The sequence below is a fragment of the Sceloporus undulatus genome, chromosome 1, assembly GCF_019175285.1.
Source record: "Sceloporus undulatus isolate JIND9_A2432 ecotype Alabama chromosome 1, SceUnd_v1.1, whole genome shotgun sequence".
NCBI classification, from domain to species: domain Eukaryota; kingdom Metazoa; phylum Chordata; class Lepidosauria; order Squamata; family Phrynosomatidae; genus Sceloporus; species Sceloporus undulatus.
The window spans coordinates 44,081,780-44,097,028 of record NC_056522.1 but is presented as its reverse complement, the minus strand read 5'-3'; the positions used below and the strand labels follow the sequence as shown (position 1 = coordinate 44,097,028).

At 43.9% G+C, this 15,249-nt stretch overlaps 1 protein-coding gene across 1 annotated transcript in view; it reads right to left on the bottom strand.

The window, feature by feature from the left end:
• DNAH14 (dynein axonemal heavy chain 14) overlaps nt 1–15,249 on the bottom strand; it is a 390,714-nt gene that overhangs the window by 293,204 nt on the left and 82,261 nt on the right. The window contains 2 exon segments of the mRNA XM_042445585.1: nt 3,607–3,655; nt 7,780–8,074. Of these exon segments, the coding sequence (XP_042301519.1) occupies nt 3,607–3,655; nt 7,780–8,074 (344 nt within the window).

Genomic DNA, 15,249 nt, shown 5'->3' with positions numbered 1-15,249 from the left:
GGTGAATAGCAGAGAGAGAGAAAAGCCTATCCTCCATTTCTGCTAGCTATGAGCCTAGAGTCCTAGGGGTGAATAGCAGAGAGAGAGAAAGGCCTGTCCTCTATTTCTGCAAGCTATGAGCCTTGGGAGTCTTGGGGGTGAAAAGCAGAGAGACAGTGGGGTCTGTCCTCCTTTTCACAAGCCATGTGCCTTGGAGATGCTTTTGGTAAGGGGAAGTGTGTGTGTGTGCGCGCGCACACACGCGCGCACGCTAACGTTTGTTTCCCCTTTTCCATGCTGAGACAGATGCTTGGGAGAGGTCCAGAGAGTGAGATATAGGGAGGGAAGTGGTGCTTTGTTTCCCCCACCCCCTTTAGCTCTTTTGTAACACGCTCCAGTGTTTGCCCCTCGACTTATCCACGGGTCAGATCAAAATCCATGATTTTGGATCCAAAAACTGCCATCGACTTATACATGAGGTCGACTTATACATGAGTATATATGGTAATCTGTTCAAGGACCCAATTAGTTGTCTTGTGGCCTGTCCATGGTATTCTCAGCACTCTTCTCCAGCGCCACATCTCAAATGAATTTATATTCTTTCTGTCGACTTTCTTCACTCTCCAGCTCTAACATCTGTACATGGTAATGGGGAATACAATGGCTTGGATGAGTCTAGCCTTAGTGCTCAGTTGTATACAGTATCTTTATTCTTTAGGATCTTTTCTAGTTCCTTCCTAGCTGTAATTCCCATTCCTAGTCTTCTTCTTATTTCTTGATTGATGTCTCCATCTTAACAACCTTTGATCCAAGGTATGGGAAATCTTTAAATATTTTTATTTCCTCATTATCTAGATTGAATTTATATAGATCCTCTGTGATTTTCTTTATGTTCACCATTAAATTCACATTTGCACTTTCTTCCTTGACTTTCCTTACTACTTGTTCCAAGTTTGTGAGGTTTTCTGCTAGCAGTATGGTGTCATCCGAATATCTTGGATTGTTGATATTTCTTCCTCCTATCTTCACTCCTCCTTTTTCTGAGTCTAAATCTGTCCTTCATATGATGTTTTCTGTGCACAAGTTTGACCAGGCAAGGTGATAGAATGCATCCTTGCCTGATCTCCTTGCCAATTGCCTATTTCTGTTCTAACAGCAGCCTAAATACAGATTTCTCATCATGACTATTAGATGTGGTGACACTCCTATGTCCTTAAGTGCCAGCTATAGTTTTTCATCATCTGTGCAGTCTAATCTGTGTAGCTCCCACTTCACTTTTTAGAACGTGGGGTTCATCTTCTTGTGGTTTTTTGTTCCATATGTCATACCTTTTTCATTGCTTTGATAGAACCCTTCTGTGTACTGAATTCAATGTCTTTTTATTACTTTTGCATCTTGTAGTATGTTCCTTTCTTTGTCATAGTCTATAAAGCAGATTCTGATTCTTTTCTGGAATTCTTTTATGTGCTCCATTAGCCATCTTATGTTTGCAATGTGGTCCCCAGATCCTAGTGCTTCTTCCTTTCCTGAACCCTGCTTGTACTTCTGGGATCTCTCACTCCATGTATGGTTGGAATCAGTGTTGCAGAATTTTGAGCATAATTTTGTTTCCATGGGAAATTAATGCCATGATCTTATAGTTGCTACAGTCTGTTGTGTCTCTGTTTTTGTGGACAGAGGTGTATATTGTTCTTTTCCAGTCTGTTGGCCACTGTTTTGTTTTCCGTATTTGTTGACATATATTAATTAACACTAGAGCTGATTCTGTTTGAGTGGCTTGTAGCAGTTCAGTGGGAATATTATTTGTTCCCGGTAATTTATTTTTACCAGTTTCTCTTATTGCAGCTTCCACCTCACTTTTTAGAACTTGGCATTCATCTTTGTGTGGTTCTTCATTCCATGTGTCATTTTTAATCACTTTTAGAGAACTCTTCTGTCTATTGAATCCAATGTCTTTTTATTTCTTTTTGATCTTGTATTATGTTCTTTTCCATGTCATAAAATATCCCACCTATTGGTTTGAACTTCCCTTTGAGTTCCTGGATCTTATGGAAGTGGTCTCTTGTTCTTCCTTTTTTTCTTGTTGTCTTCTATTTCTCTAAATTGAACATTATAGTAGTTCTCTTCATCCTTGTGCATTAATCATTGTACTGTTGTAGTCATGGTTCTGGTTCTATTCCTGTCTCCTCTTCCTTTTGCTTCTCTTCTTTCTTTTACTGCTTGAAGCATTTCATCTATTATACATAGTTTTCTGGTCTCTTCCAACTCTACGATTCTATGATTCTATACTGAGAGTGTTTGTCTGCATTCTTCTGTGATTATGTCCTTGACTTCTGTCAATAGTTCTTCTGGTTCTTGATCAATTACTTTACTGGTGTAAATCAATTTCTTACATTGTCATAAATTCTGTTGGGATATTGCTCAGATCACAATTTGTTGTCATTACAGTTTTGTTTTCTTCTTTAGCTTTATTCTAATTTTTGATATAAGTAGTTCATAATCTGTGCCACCGTCACCACCTGGTCTAGTTCTGGCTGCAAGAACAGAACTTCTCCATCTTCTACTTTCAATTATATAATCTATCTATATAGCAAAATTGGAGCACAGCAAGTTGGTAAAAGGCAGAAAGGTTAATTCCCTTGAAACCACTGCCCAAATGTGGGCAGAGAAGTCACCAGAATGGAAGTGAGGATGGTTGGGGTAATGTGGAGAATAATGTGTGTGATAGAGGAGGAAGCATCTGAAGAACATTTGCATCATAAAAGAAGTACTGGGAGGGAAGGAGGAAAAATTCAAACCATAAGCCTGCAATCTAAAAGATGACATTCAAAAGGAGAAGCAGTCAAAGATGGTTAACTAGCATTTTTTGTACCTAGTCTGATGGTTGATCAAATGGCTGGCTGACAGTGATACAAACAGTAGGGGAAGCAAAAAATGTATCCAGCCTGACCATGATAGGCTTCCTCTTCCTGCTCCTCCCTCCATTGCTCCTATTCATGTTGTTTGTCATGCTTCATACTTCTTGCAACTGCTGGTATCTAGTGTAGTGGGCCCTTGGTATCCTCTAAAATAAGATTCCACCCCCCCCCCCCCCACCCCCCCGGATATCAGAATCCGTGGATGCTCAAGTCCCATGCTCAATTTCAGACACTATGAATTCTTTTGTTTTCTGAGAATAGTACAGCTACCCTGCTAGTAAATGAGATCAGTGGCATTTCTCCACCAGGTGTCACCGAGTGCAGGGGCGGGGCTTGTGGGGAGAAGCCAGATGGCATTCCCCTTCCTTCCCTTCCAGATGCCATTTTACTCGTGAGTACACTGGTACGTGGCAGAGCACCCTCCCTCCCTGCCACGCGCCGGTTTACTTTGGAGTAAAATGGTGCATGGGAGAGAGGGAAGGTGCACAGTGGACCCTCCCTCCCTGCCATGTGCCAGTTTACATCAGAGTAAATCAGTGTGGGTGAAGGAAGGAGTGTGTTAGGTCAGGTGTCACCTGGTGCAGTCCACATACACCCTACGCCCCCCAGTGAATGAGACCTTGCAGACTACTTAGAAAAATATTTAATACCAACTAGAGTATTACAATGTCTTATGTGATGAAATCAAGATTTCTATGACTATACATACCTCTCATATATGATTGGTACATTGTTGGATTCAGAAAAAGATTCTTGGCCTGGGACAAAAGCAAAGGTAATGAACTAAATAGCCTCTTCATTTTTTTTGTCATATCAACCTGTAAAAACATCTCTCTTCTAATGACATTTGTAATATTCCCAATGAACAAACTTTTTAAAAAATAAAAAAAGTTCTGGAAAATATATTGAATGTACTTTCTGAAATTTTCTGTCACTTTCTGACAATATCTCTCATACAAACAGAAAAACACTTTAAAAAGTATTAAATGCCTTTCACCAAATCTTTCATCCCATTCACAACTAGCGGATTGGGGCAATTTGGTTAACTGCCATTTTGTTATAGGCTGGGCCCTATATTTTGTGTATATTTTGCAAAATCTAAGGCCATGAAGACTGTATATTGTAAGAAAAAATGACAGTAAGAAAAAATGACAATAGCACATAATGCGCCCACTAAATTAAAATCAACGTCATTGATTTAAACAATGTAAAGGACAGATTGCTATCCTGTAACCGTAATGCCTAGATGCAATGCATCCAGTGGTCATCTGTGAACTCACATAAATCAGTTATCTGAGCCTTTGCAGTGGATCATTGGGAACCTTCTACAGTCATTATATAAGCATTTAGCATTGTGTCCAATATCTTCATGCTCAACCAGAGTGCTTCCCATCTAAACCCTCAGTTCCATGGATGCCAAAGCAGTAGCCCTCAAAACCCATGAAAGTATCTAAGGAGAGGTAGGAAAAATGGGTGGGTTTCTGTGAGTTCACAGATGACCACTCAAGGAACTACAGTTACAGATAAGCAACCTGTCCTTCTTTATGGTCTCTGTTACACATTGTCAAGCCCAGCCTGGCTGAGGACTCTGAGGCTGAGCTGGAGCCTCAGACTGTACTTGAGCCTCAGCCTGGTCCTAGCTCTGCCCTGACAGCTCCAGCAGATACTGTGACTTTAGAAGACAATCAGGAACCAAACTTCCCAGCAGCTGGCTCTTCGAATACTGTGGACATGGACGAGGAGGACAAGCATAGCCAGAGACAATCTGAAAGGGTGTGCCTCTGATGCTCGAGGAGGCTTTATGAAAAACACCAATTTATCAAGGCCAACTGCACTAATGAGGGCTGATAATAAAAGGCTGAGAAGGACACCAGGGCTTTTTTCAGAAGCTGAGTTCTCTGGAGAAAGCTTTTTGTGTCTTTGCTTGGTATTGATTTCTTGGCTTGAACCTTTTGACTATGAACTGGCTTGACCACACTACTTTTCTGGAACCCTTGACCTGGACTGTCTGACTTCGCTCTTGGCTTGACCCTTTGGTTTATACTCAGACTGACTCCTGCCTGACTTTGTTTGCCTTTGCCTATGTTTGCCTTGAAAGACTTATCTGGTTCCACAAATTTTGTGTGGAGTCTTTTTGTTTTGGACTCATTGTCAGTTGTTGGCTGCTTTCCTGGACACACACAAATGGAAGACTAGCAAGGTACCAGTCATAGGAGAGAGGAGTGTCAGGCAATTGAGAAAAAGAGTAGCTGTCCAAAACACATCCTCCTATCTGAGCCTCACATTAGGACAACAACATATAATGAATGCCTGAGTTATGGGGGGGGGGGGGGTGAGAGACAGTACTTTGGGAGGAGAAGTTCATCAAGGGCTGGAGATAATAGTCAAATAGTTATAGAGGGAACAAGGCAAATAGTGCAGGGACTTGGGCCTCACAGTCAACCCCTCCAAGTCCGCCTTGAAACCAGTCAGGGTGATAGTGTATATAGGCACATCTCTGATCTCTGAATGTCTGAGTTATGAGGGGGAAGGGAGACAGTACTTTGGGAGGAGAAGTTCATCAAGGGCTGGAGGTAATAGTCAAACAGTTATAGAGGGAACATGGCAAATAGTGCAGGGACTTGGGCCTTACAGTCCATTTCTCCATGTCCGCCTTGGAACCAGTCAGGGTGATAAGAGTATACAGACACATACATCTCTGAACTCTGTTATGACTCGTGCCTATCTACCACCCACTAGGAAGGCAAAAGCCCTTTGGGCCCACCTTCACTCTGTTCTCCATATGGACCGTCCTATAGCAACAGACATTCAACAGCTTCTAGGCCTCATGGCCTCCACCACAGTCATAACCTACTTTGTGTGCCTAAGATGTCGACCTCTACAAGAATGGTTTCTTTCTGTGTTCAACCACCTCAATGACAGACAATCCAAGAGGCTGACACTCCCTGAGCATGTCTGTGCTTTTCTTCAGTGGTGGTTGATACCCAAGAACATCCTCAGTGGAATGCCCTTTCAATGTCCAGAGACTTCCAGGATGGTCACCACCGATGCATCCGTGAGAGGCTGGGGGACCCAGAGAGAAGACCTCTGTGTTCAAGGCCTTTTGGGCTTTCAAAAACCACCTCCTTCACAGGGTCATTTAGGCTGTAACAGACAATACTACCACAGTCTGTTATATCAACAAACAGGACAGAACCCACTCCGCTGTGCTTCTTCCCCTTGCTCAACAGCTCTGGACAAGGTGTCATTGATGTTCCATTCACCCAGTGGCAGTTCATCTGGCTGGCAAGGACAATATCCTAGCAGTCGGGAAAGGGTTCTTCAGCATGAGTGGACTTTTTCACAGGAGGCTTTTCATCTCATCACTGCATGGACCTTTTTGCCATTCTGGAGAATGGGCAGTGTCCGATGTTCTGCACCACAGCAGGCCGAGGGACAAGCTCCCTATTAGATACTTTCCTTCTCAACTGGAGCAATCAGTTCCTCTAATGACTTCCCCTCACTCCCATTAGTGGCAAGGATTGTGCCCAAGAGGACAGAACCAATGCGATTCTACTGGCTCCTTACTGGCCAAGACAACCCTGGTCTATCCCCTTCCTTCCCAAGTGGCTGGACCTTCTCTCCCACTCCCACTGGAATGGGTCAGCTCTACCCTATGTAAAGGATGAGGAGGATAACAGTAATAATATTTCCCATCCTTCTACAGGGACAAGAAATATTATGAGAACAATTTACATCACTACTCAACCCTAGGACATTAACTAGACTCTACATAGAAATCAGCAAGTTGAAGAAAGCCAGGGGAGTGAGAAGATTAAATTATGGTCCAAAACATACAGCCTGAAAAGAGCAGTGTGTGTGACTAATGGTGCCAGGGCCAGGGCGACCACATGCACCCGGCCCTGATCCAGGGTGCCACTGCGGTCCTAGACTGGGCCACCAGAATGAGCAGATCCTATCCACTCCTTCTTGGCCCAGTTCTTTCAAGATGGTGTAGCATCGCTGTAGCTTCCAGCTGCATTTGGAGCAAGCATCATCTGAATGCTACACAAGAATTTGTGTCATTTGGCCCATGTATTTCAGGCCTATTAGACAGACAAAAGGAAAGCTAGAAAAGATTTTTGGTTCAGTGGAGTTTTCATGAAACAGTTTCCTTCTCTTCAAGATAGGGAGGAGGAGCAGTAATATCACAGATGGCATTTTTCCGTTATATTCTGGTAAAGATTTTGGTGTAGGCATTAATTTTAAATTTAAATAACAATTTCACATAAATTTACCAGTTACATTTCTAATATAAATGCGTTTGAATTAGATTTTTTAAACCGTATTACAGATTAAATAAACACTCTTTTCTACTAACTTTGGGTCATTTCTGGGAGAAATGCAGCATATAAATGAAATAAATAAAGAAACTTTCCTGTCTCTGTCTCACACTAACTACTGCCTCTGGACAGTGGTGTCCCCAGTAACGCTTTTTTGCACTAATGTTACTCGTAAATTGTAATTCCCATATACCACTGAATGTAATACTAATAGTTGTGACATAAATAACTAACAAAATTAATATTATACCTTCAAATTACAATATCACATGCACAACCTAAATGTATTTACATACACATAGTGAAAATTTAGTTAAAATGTGATGTTCTTAAAGAAAATTTTAAAGAATATATTTTTTAAAAAAGTAAACATGGGAGGCATTACAGTTACAGGCTATTTTTCAACGGGATGTTGGTTTCCATAGGAACACAGCAGTGTCAGCATATTGCCCGTGATTTAAACTCCGAAATGGTGGTACAGTTAATGTTATCCTGAAGGCTACTCGGGTTTGTTCCATATCAAACATAGCATTAGATACAAAGAATGCCATAGTTCTTACCCCTAGATTTCATTAGTTCTTCACTACTGGATGCATTTAACTCCTGAGAAGTAGTCCTTTCTGTCTGTATTTCACATTTGCTTTTGCTGTCACATTGATATACAGTAGTAAAATTTTCACCGTGTTCTAACTTTTCTTTCACAGGTTCTAATGGTGTTTCTGGCAGATCATCATCATCATTTTGATATTTTCCATAGTAGTCCTTTTCATAAGGAATTCGCAGACATATATTTACTTCAAATGTTGATGAATATTCTTCCTCTCCTTTCAGCTCCCTTTTCACTTCTTCAAGTATCTAAAGTATACATATTATACATAGCATGAACTGAAACTAAAATAACTGACATTTATTATTTTTCTTTAAAGCTGTTCTAATGCAAAAAGCAGAACAACTACTATACAATACTGAAGACAGTTCTACCAAAATGATGTAATTATAAAGCAAAGTATTCCAATGGAAAAGACTGACTCAGTAATGGGTAAAAAAATGAAAACAATAAACCATGGCATTAATTAATTCCTCATCTATGGTCATATTTTAGTTAATTAAACTTAAGCATATCCTGCTTTAAGAAAAATATTGAAAAACAGCCTTTGTGTGTTGGGAAAGCTATTAAATTCTGTAACACTAAGCACTCCAAATTTCCCATAGCCAATGATGCAATCTATGGCATGGTATAGACCGCCCAAATAATAATAATAATAATAATAATAATAATAATAATAATAATAATAATAATAATAAGGTATGTTTCTGAGTAAAAAGATACCTCGGAGCCTTGGCAGGAACACTGCCTTGGTCACATTCATCTTTGTGCGACACAGGAGACAATCATCTGACTAACAAAATACGGATCTTGTCGTCCTACAGTCCAGAGTCTAGACCCAGGGGTCGGCAACCTCCGGCCCGTGGGCCGGATGCGGCTGCGGAGGCCGTTGGAGCGGACCCGACTGCTGCTGACTGCCACCGCCACCACCACCACCACCGGCAGCGGCTTTTTGCAGCTCTGGACGCTGCCATTTTTCGTCCAAAATGGGCGGCGACAGTCTCGTGCGACTTCTGAGGTCGTGCAAGACTTCGCCGCCATTTTGGGCGAAAAATGGCGGTGCCCAGAGGCGAAGTCTTGCACAACCACAGAAAAGGTCGCATGGAGACTTCGGCATCCAGGAGGTCCGCTGCACTGCCAAGCCCTCGAATTAGGGCTCAGACGGCGGCAGCGGGCCTCTGGGAGGCCGGGGCCGTCGCGGCGCCGGCAGCGGCGCTGCCAGAACCAAGGAGCCTCGCGCGTAGCGAGGTCTCCTGGCCCTGGCCGGCTCTCTCCGCCGGCGGGTGGGCTGCCAGAGCCAAGGAGCTTCGCGTAGCGAGTCTCCTTGGCCCTGGCCAGCTCTCTCCAGGCAGGGAAGGAAGGGGCGGGGGGAGGAGGAAGAGGAGAGGAGGGAGGAAGGAAAGAGAAGAGGAGGGAGGAGGAGGAAGGAAAGAAGTAGGAAGAGAAGCAGGGAGGAAAGAAGAGGAAGGAGGGGAAAGAAGAAGAGGAGGGAGAAAGAAGAGGAGGAAGGAGGAAGAAAGGGGAGGGAGGAAGGAAGGAGGAGGAGTGCATTTCTGAGGTATTTTCAGTGCATTTTAATGCTAAAAGGTCTGCTGTAACCAATGAGGGTGGTGTGGTGGTGGTGGTGATGGTGATGATGATGAGTGAGCTTGAGAGCCATGGCAACTACTGTTTCTGAAGCTGAGAAAGTGTCACCTTCCAAAGTGTGTTTGGTGCTTTAATGCAACAAGTCTCCCTTGCTTTGACAATGATAGTGTGGTGATGGTGGATGTGATTGATGAGAGGGAGCTTGAGAGCCATGCAACTACTGTTTCTGAAGCTGGAGAAGTGCACCTTCCAAAGTGTGTTTGTGTGCTTTTAATGCTAACAAGTCTCTTGCTTTGACAGTGATAGGTGTGATAATGGTTGATGATGAGGGAGCTTGAGAGGCAGGCAAACTACAGTTCTGAAGCCGAGAGAGTGTCACCTTCCAAAGTATGAAATGCACAAATGTGCTGTTGTGTGTGTTTTGGAATGCAGGTTGGGGTGTGTTTGTCCAGAAAGGGAACGAGGAGGAGAGGGCGGGCACACGCCTCCTCTCCTTGCAGGGCTTCGGTGGAGGCTCCCGCCCCTGGAGGGTGGCTCCCCCTGGAGGGTGGAAGCTCCGCCCCAGCATGCAGCCCGCCCCTGGAAGGTGGAAGCTCCACCCCTCGGCTTCACCCCCCCCCCGACTTGTCTGAGGGACAGCAACCCAGCCCCCGGCTCCAAAGGTTGCCTACCCCTGGTCTGACATTTCTTGAAGAAATTCTTAGGTACTATAAGCCCTTAGAGAGGAAGAATTGCTGATAATGCAAAGAATGCCAAAATGCTGTGACTTCATAATAGTCCTACTGTAATGGTTGACAAACGAGAACTGGTTTCAGTAAGAATGCGTTTATATGCAAGGTAGGGCCGGCGTACCTCCGAAATGCAGCGCTAGAAGCTCTGAAGATCTCAGCACAAGCACAGAATGACCATATGTGTGAGTCACAGAGGCCACAAAGAAGAAATTAAAGGGCCATTCATGGTACATTTTGTGCCAAGGAGTCGGATGTCCACAGTAACACAAACCGCATATGTTCCAAATACGGTTATGTGCCGAGCTCTCTGTGCATTTAAACCCTGGTTGACATTCACACATGCATCAGATCTATTCAAAATGGAGGCACCTCCATTTCTGGAATGATCCCACGTGATCTGGATCAATTCAATAGTGTATCACACTATGAAGATCCAGTTTGCTCTGGACCTTTACAAAGACACAGTAAGGACCCAGTGTGAACATCGGTTAAGTGGGTTTCTCCAGCCTCCCCCAAGGTCATCGAGTAACATTGGGGCCAGTGTGATTGTCGTGGAAATACAGTTCACACGGATTATTTATTCTTAAAAATAATCCAATGCATTTGGAGCTCCAACTTTGTAACTATCAGTTACGAGAATAAGCTTTCAAGATACTTTTTAGAAACCCTCAGCGGGTAGGCACCCTTTGAGCCGGGGCTGCCGGGTTGCTGTTCCCTCAGACAACTGGGGCGAAGCCAAAAAATAATAATTAAAATATTTTTAAAATAAATAAATATATAATAAACTGGTACAAAAGTAGGACAAATTAAATGGAGGGCACTTTTAAAATAAAAAATGGAGGACACACGAAAAAATTTGGCTGATTTTTAAAAAAGTTAAGATAAATGCATATTTCTGAGGCTTATAGACAATTGCCCCACCATGCCCCTCGTGCGAGAGGCCAAAGGCCCGGCGGCAACGGTGGCAGGACCAGGATGGGGGCCGGCCAAGGCCTGCCGGGCCGCATCCGGCCCGCGGGCCGCAGGTTGCTAACCCCTGCCTACAGGTTGATTTTAACTTAAATCTCCTAAAGCGGCCAGAGAGAGGAGAAGGAGAGAGTGCTTGGCAGCCATTTGAGACGGTGCTTTTTGCTGAAGGGGCGGCTTCTGTGAGTCACATCTGTGAGTCACAAGGGGGCGGCTAGCAGACTAGCTTTATACCTTTCCAGAGCCTTCCAGAACAGTCGGCCAGAGAGAGAAGGAGAGGGCTGCTTGGCAGCCATTTGAGACCGTGTGCTTTTTGCTGAAGGGGCGGAGCTTCTGTGAGTCACACTGGAGTCCAAGGGGGCGGAGCTAGCAGACTAGCTTTATATACACCTTCCAGAGTAACTCACAACTCTACTCAAGTGGCAACAAGTTAGAATCAGATATGAAACAGAACCTTGCCTTTAAGTATAAGATAGCAGCCAGACATCCTTTAAAGTAGTATTCCCAGTAGATTGACTGTTATAGTCATTACTAAAGACTTGCAGTATGGACAACGAGGGATCTGCTGCAGTCACCTGCAACTCTTGTGGGATGTTTCTCTTCTGCCTACAGAAAGTGGAGAACTTCACATGCACCAAGTGAAGTTGGTAGCACTCTGAGGAGAAAGTGCAGCAGCTGGAGTCCAGAGAGCTACACTTCAGCATATTAGGGAACAAGAGGATTCCTGGACACAATAGAACTAACGATCTTGGATCAGTACCACGCAGGAAGATGCTAGGGTGGAAGAGGTCACTTGCCAAACACAGGAGGCAGACAGCGGAGAATGTCACAAGAGAAGTAGGCCAAGGGATTGTTCGGGAGCTTGCAGCTATAGAATCGATTCAAAGCTCTTTCCCTTATCAAGGAGGATGAAGAAGAGCAGCATGGACAGACTCAGGGCGAGCAGGGGAGCCTGAGAGTCCCACCCGGGAACATCGTGGCTAAGCCTCGAGGAGGCGTGTGGTCGTAGTGGGGACTCCGTTGCTGAGGGGTACAGAAGCAGTGATATGGAGGCCTGACAAGATGTCTCAGAGGTGTGTTGTCTTCCAGGTGCAAAGATCCGTGATGTGACAGAGAGGCTGACAAGACTGGCAAGCCTACTGACAAATACCCCTTCCTTTGGTCCACATGGGAACTAATGATCTGCAAGACACAGCTTCAGAACATCAAAAGGGATTACGAGGCGCTTGGTAGGAAGCTGAAAGGAATGGATGTACAGGCTGTCTCTTGTCTCTTCTGCCATTGAAGGGCATGGTCCAGGAAGGGAGAGGAAAACGGCGGATGTGAACAACTGGCTTCGAGATGGTGCCGCCGAGAACATTTTGATTCTTTGATCATGGGCTGCGTTCCATGAGGAGGGACTTCTTGCAACGGACGGGTTGCATCTCACGCCAGTTGGAAGAAATGTTTTTGCAACAGTCTCAAGAACTTGATCAGGAGGGCTTTAAACTGAGTTCGAGGGGAAGGGAGACAATATTAAGAAGGCAAAGGGATGGCGAAATAGTCAAACTGACATAGAGGAAACAAGAAAAAAAAGTGCAAGGACCCAACAGTGGGAGGCAAAAAAAATGCACAGGCAGCAAGTAAAGGGACATGGCCTGGATGTCTCACACTAATGCACAAGCATGGGAAATAAGCAGATGAACTCAACTCCTAGTACAACAAAGCAATATGATATAATAGGCATCACTGAAAACCTGGTGGGATGAGTCTCATGATTGGAATGTGGGAATAGAGGGGTATAACCTTTTTAAGAGAAATAGGCCAAACAAGAAAGGAGAGGAATAGCACTATATGTCAGAGATATTTACACCAGTGAAGAGATCCAGGACATCAATCATGGAAGCCAGGTGGAGAGCATCTGGATAAGAATCAAAGGGGAGGGAAAACAACAAGGATGTTATGGTGGGAGTCTACTACAGACCCCCAAGTAAGACGAGGAATTGGATGATACTTTCTAGAACAGATGACCACACAGTCAGAAAGGAGAGAGGTGTAGTGATGGGGACTTCAACATCCCTGATATTGCTGGAAGTCAAACTCAGCAAAATCCAAGGTCTAGCAAATTCCCACTTGCCTGGAAGATAATTTCATGGTGCAAAAAGTGGAAGAGGCAACAAGGGGTCAGCTATTTAGATCTGATCTAACCAACAAGGAGACTTGGTTAAGGGGTGCAATGGGGGATCATTAGGTGGAAGTGACCATGTTCTCCTGGAGTTTGTAATACATGGAAAGGAGAAGCCAGGCAGAGCAAACACGCATCCTAGACTTTAGGAGAGCGGATTTCAGTAACTTAGAGAAGTATTGAGGGCATCCATGGTCAGAAAACTAAAAGATAAAGGAGTTCAGACGGATGGGACTTTCTAAAGGGGAGATACTGAAGGCACAATTTCAAACAGTTCCAGTGAGAAGAAAAACGGGAGTGTCTCAAGAAACCAGGATGGATGACTAAGGAACTTTCAACCGGCTAAGTTTGAAACGGAACATGTATAAGAAATGCAAAAGGGGGAAATCACAAAAAAGGAATTCAAAGAAATAGCCGGCATGTGTAGGGGTAAAGTCAGAAAAGCTAAAGCGCAGAATGAACTCAGGCTTGCTAGAGAGGTTAAGAACAATAAAAAGGGCTTTTTTGGATATGTCCGCAGCAAAGGAAGAAGAAGGAAAGGTAGGCCACTGCGTGGAGAAGATGGCAAAATGCTAACAGAAGACAGAGAAAAGGCAGAATTACTCAACACCTTCTTTGTCCGTCTTCTCAAAAAGCAAAGGTGCTCAACCTAGATAATGAGCAGAGGACAAATAGGGAATTTCAGCACAGAATAATAAAGAGATAGTAGAGAACACCTTATTAATCTAAATGATTTAAGTATCCGGGACCAGATGAACTCCATCCAAGGGTATTAAAAGAACTGGCAAATGTATATCGGAGCCATTGGCAATAATCTTTGAGAACTCCGGAAAACAGGAGAATCCCACAGACTGGCGGAGGGCAAACGTGCCCCATCTTCAAAAAGGGGAAAAAAGAGGATCCCAACAATTATCGTCCAGTTAGTCTACATCAATACAGGAAGATCTGGCAGATCATTAAACAGAGAGTCTGTGAACATCTAGAAGGCAATGCCATAATCACAAAAAGTCAACATGGGTTTCAGAGAAACAAGTCATGCCAGACAAATCTAATCTCTTTCTTTGATAAAATTACCAGCTTGGTGATGAAGGGAATGCGGTGGATATAGTATATCTTGATTTCACTAAGGCCTTGACAAGGTTTCCATAGACATTCTTGCAAACAAGCTTGTAAAATGTGGGCTAGACAAGGAACTGTTAAATGGATCTGTAATTGGTTGACCGGCCGAACCAAAGGGTGCCAACAATGGCTCCTTTTCACCTGGAGAGAAGTGACCAGTGGGGTCCCACAGGGCCTCTGTCCTGGGCCCAGTGCTATTCAACATCTTTACAATGACCTGGATGACAGAATGGGAGCATACTTATCAAATTTGCAGATGACACCAAATTAGGGGGATAGCTAATACCCCAGAGGACAGAAGCCAAAAATGACCTGAATAGACTAGAAAGTTGGCCAAAGCTAACAAAATGAAATTCAACACAGAGAAATGTAGGTATTGCACTTAGGGCGGAAAAATAAAATGCACAGATATAGGATGGGTGACACCTGGCGAATAAAACTACGTGTGAAAGGGATCTGGGAGTCAATAGACCAAGGTTGAACATGAGTCAACAGTGTGATGCGGCAGCTAAAAAGCCAATGCAATTCTAGGCTGCATCAATAGAAGTATAGTGTCTAGATCAAGAGAAGTAATAGTGCCACTGTATTCTGCTTTGGTCAGGCACCTGAAATGTGTCCAGTTCTGGGCCCCAATCAAAAGGAATTGAGAAACTGGAGCGTGTCCAAAGGAGGGCGACAAAAATGGGAAGGGTCTGGAAACCATGCCCTTGAGGAACGACTAGGGAGCTGGGGATGTTTACTGGAGAAAAGAAGGTTAAGAGGTGATATTATAGCCCTGTTTAAATATTTGAAAGGATGTCATATTGAAGAGGGAGCAAGCTTGTTTTCTGCTGCTCCAGAGAAACAGGACCGCGGA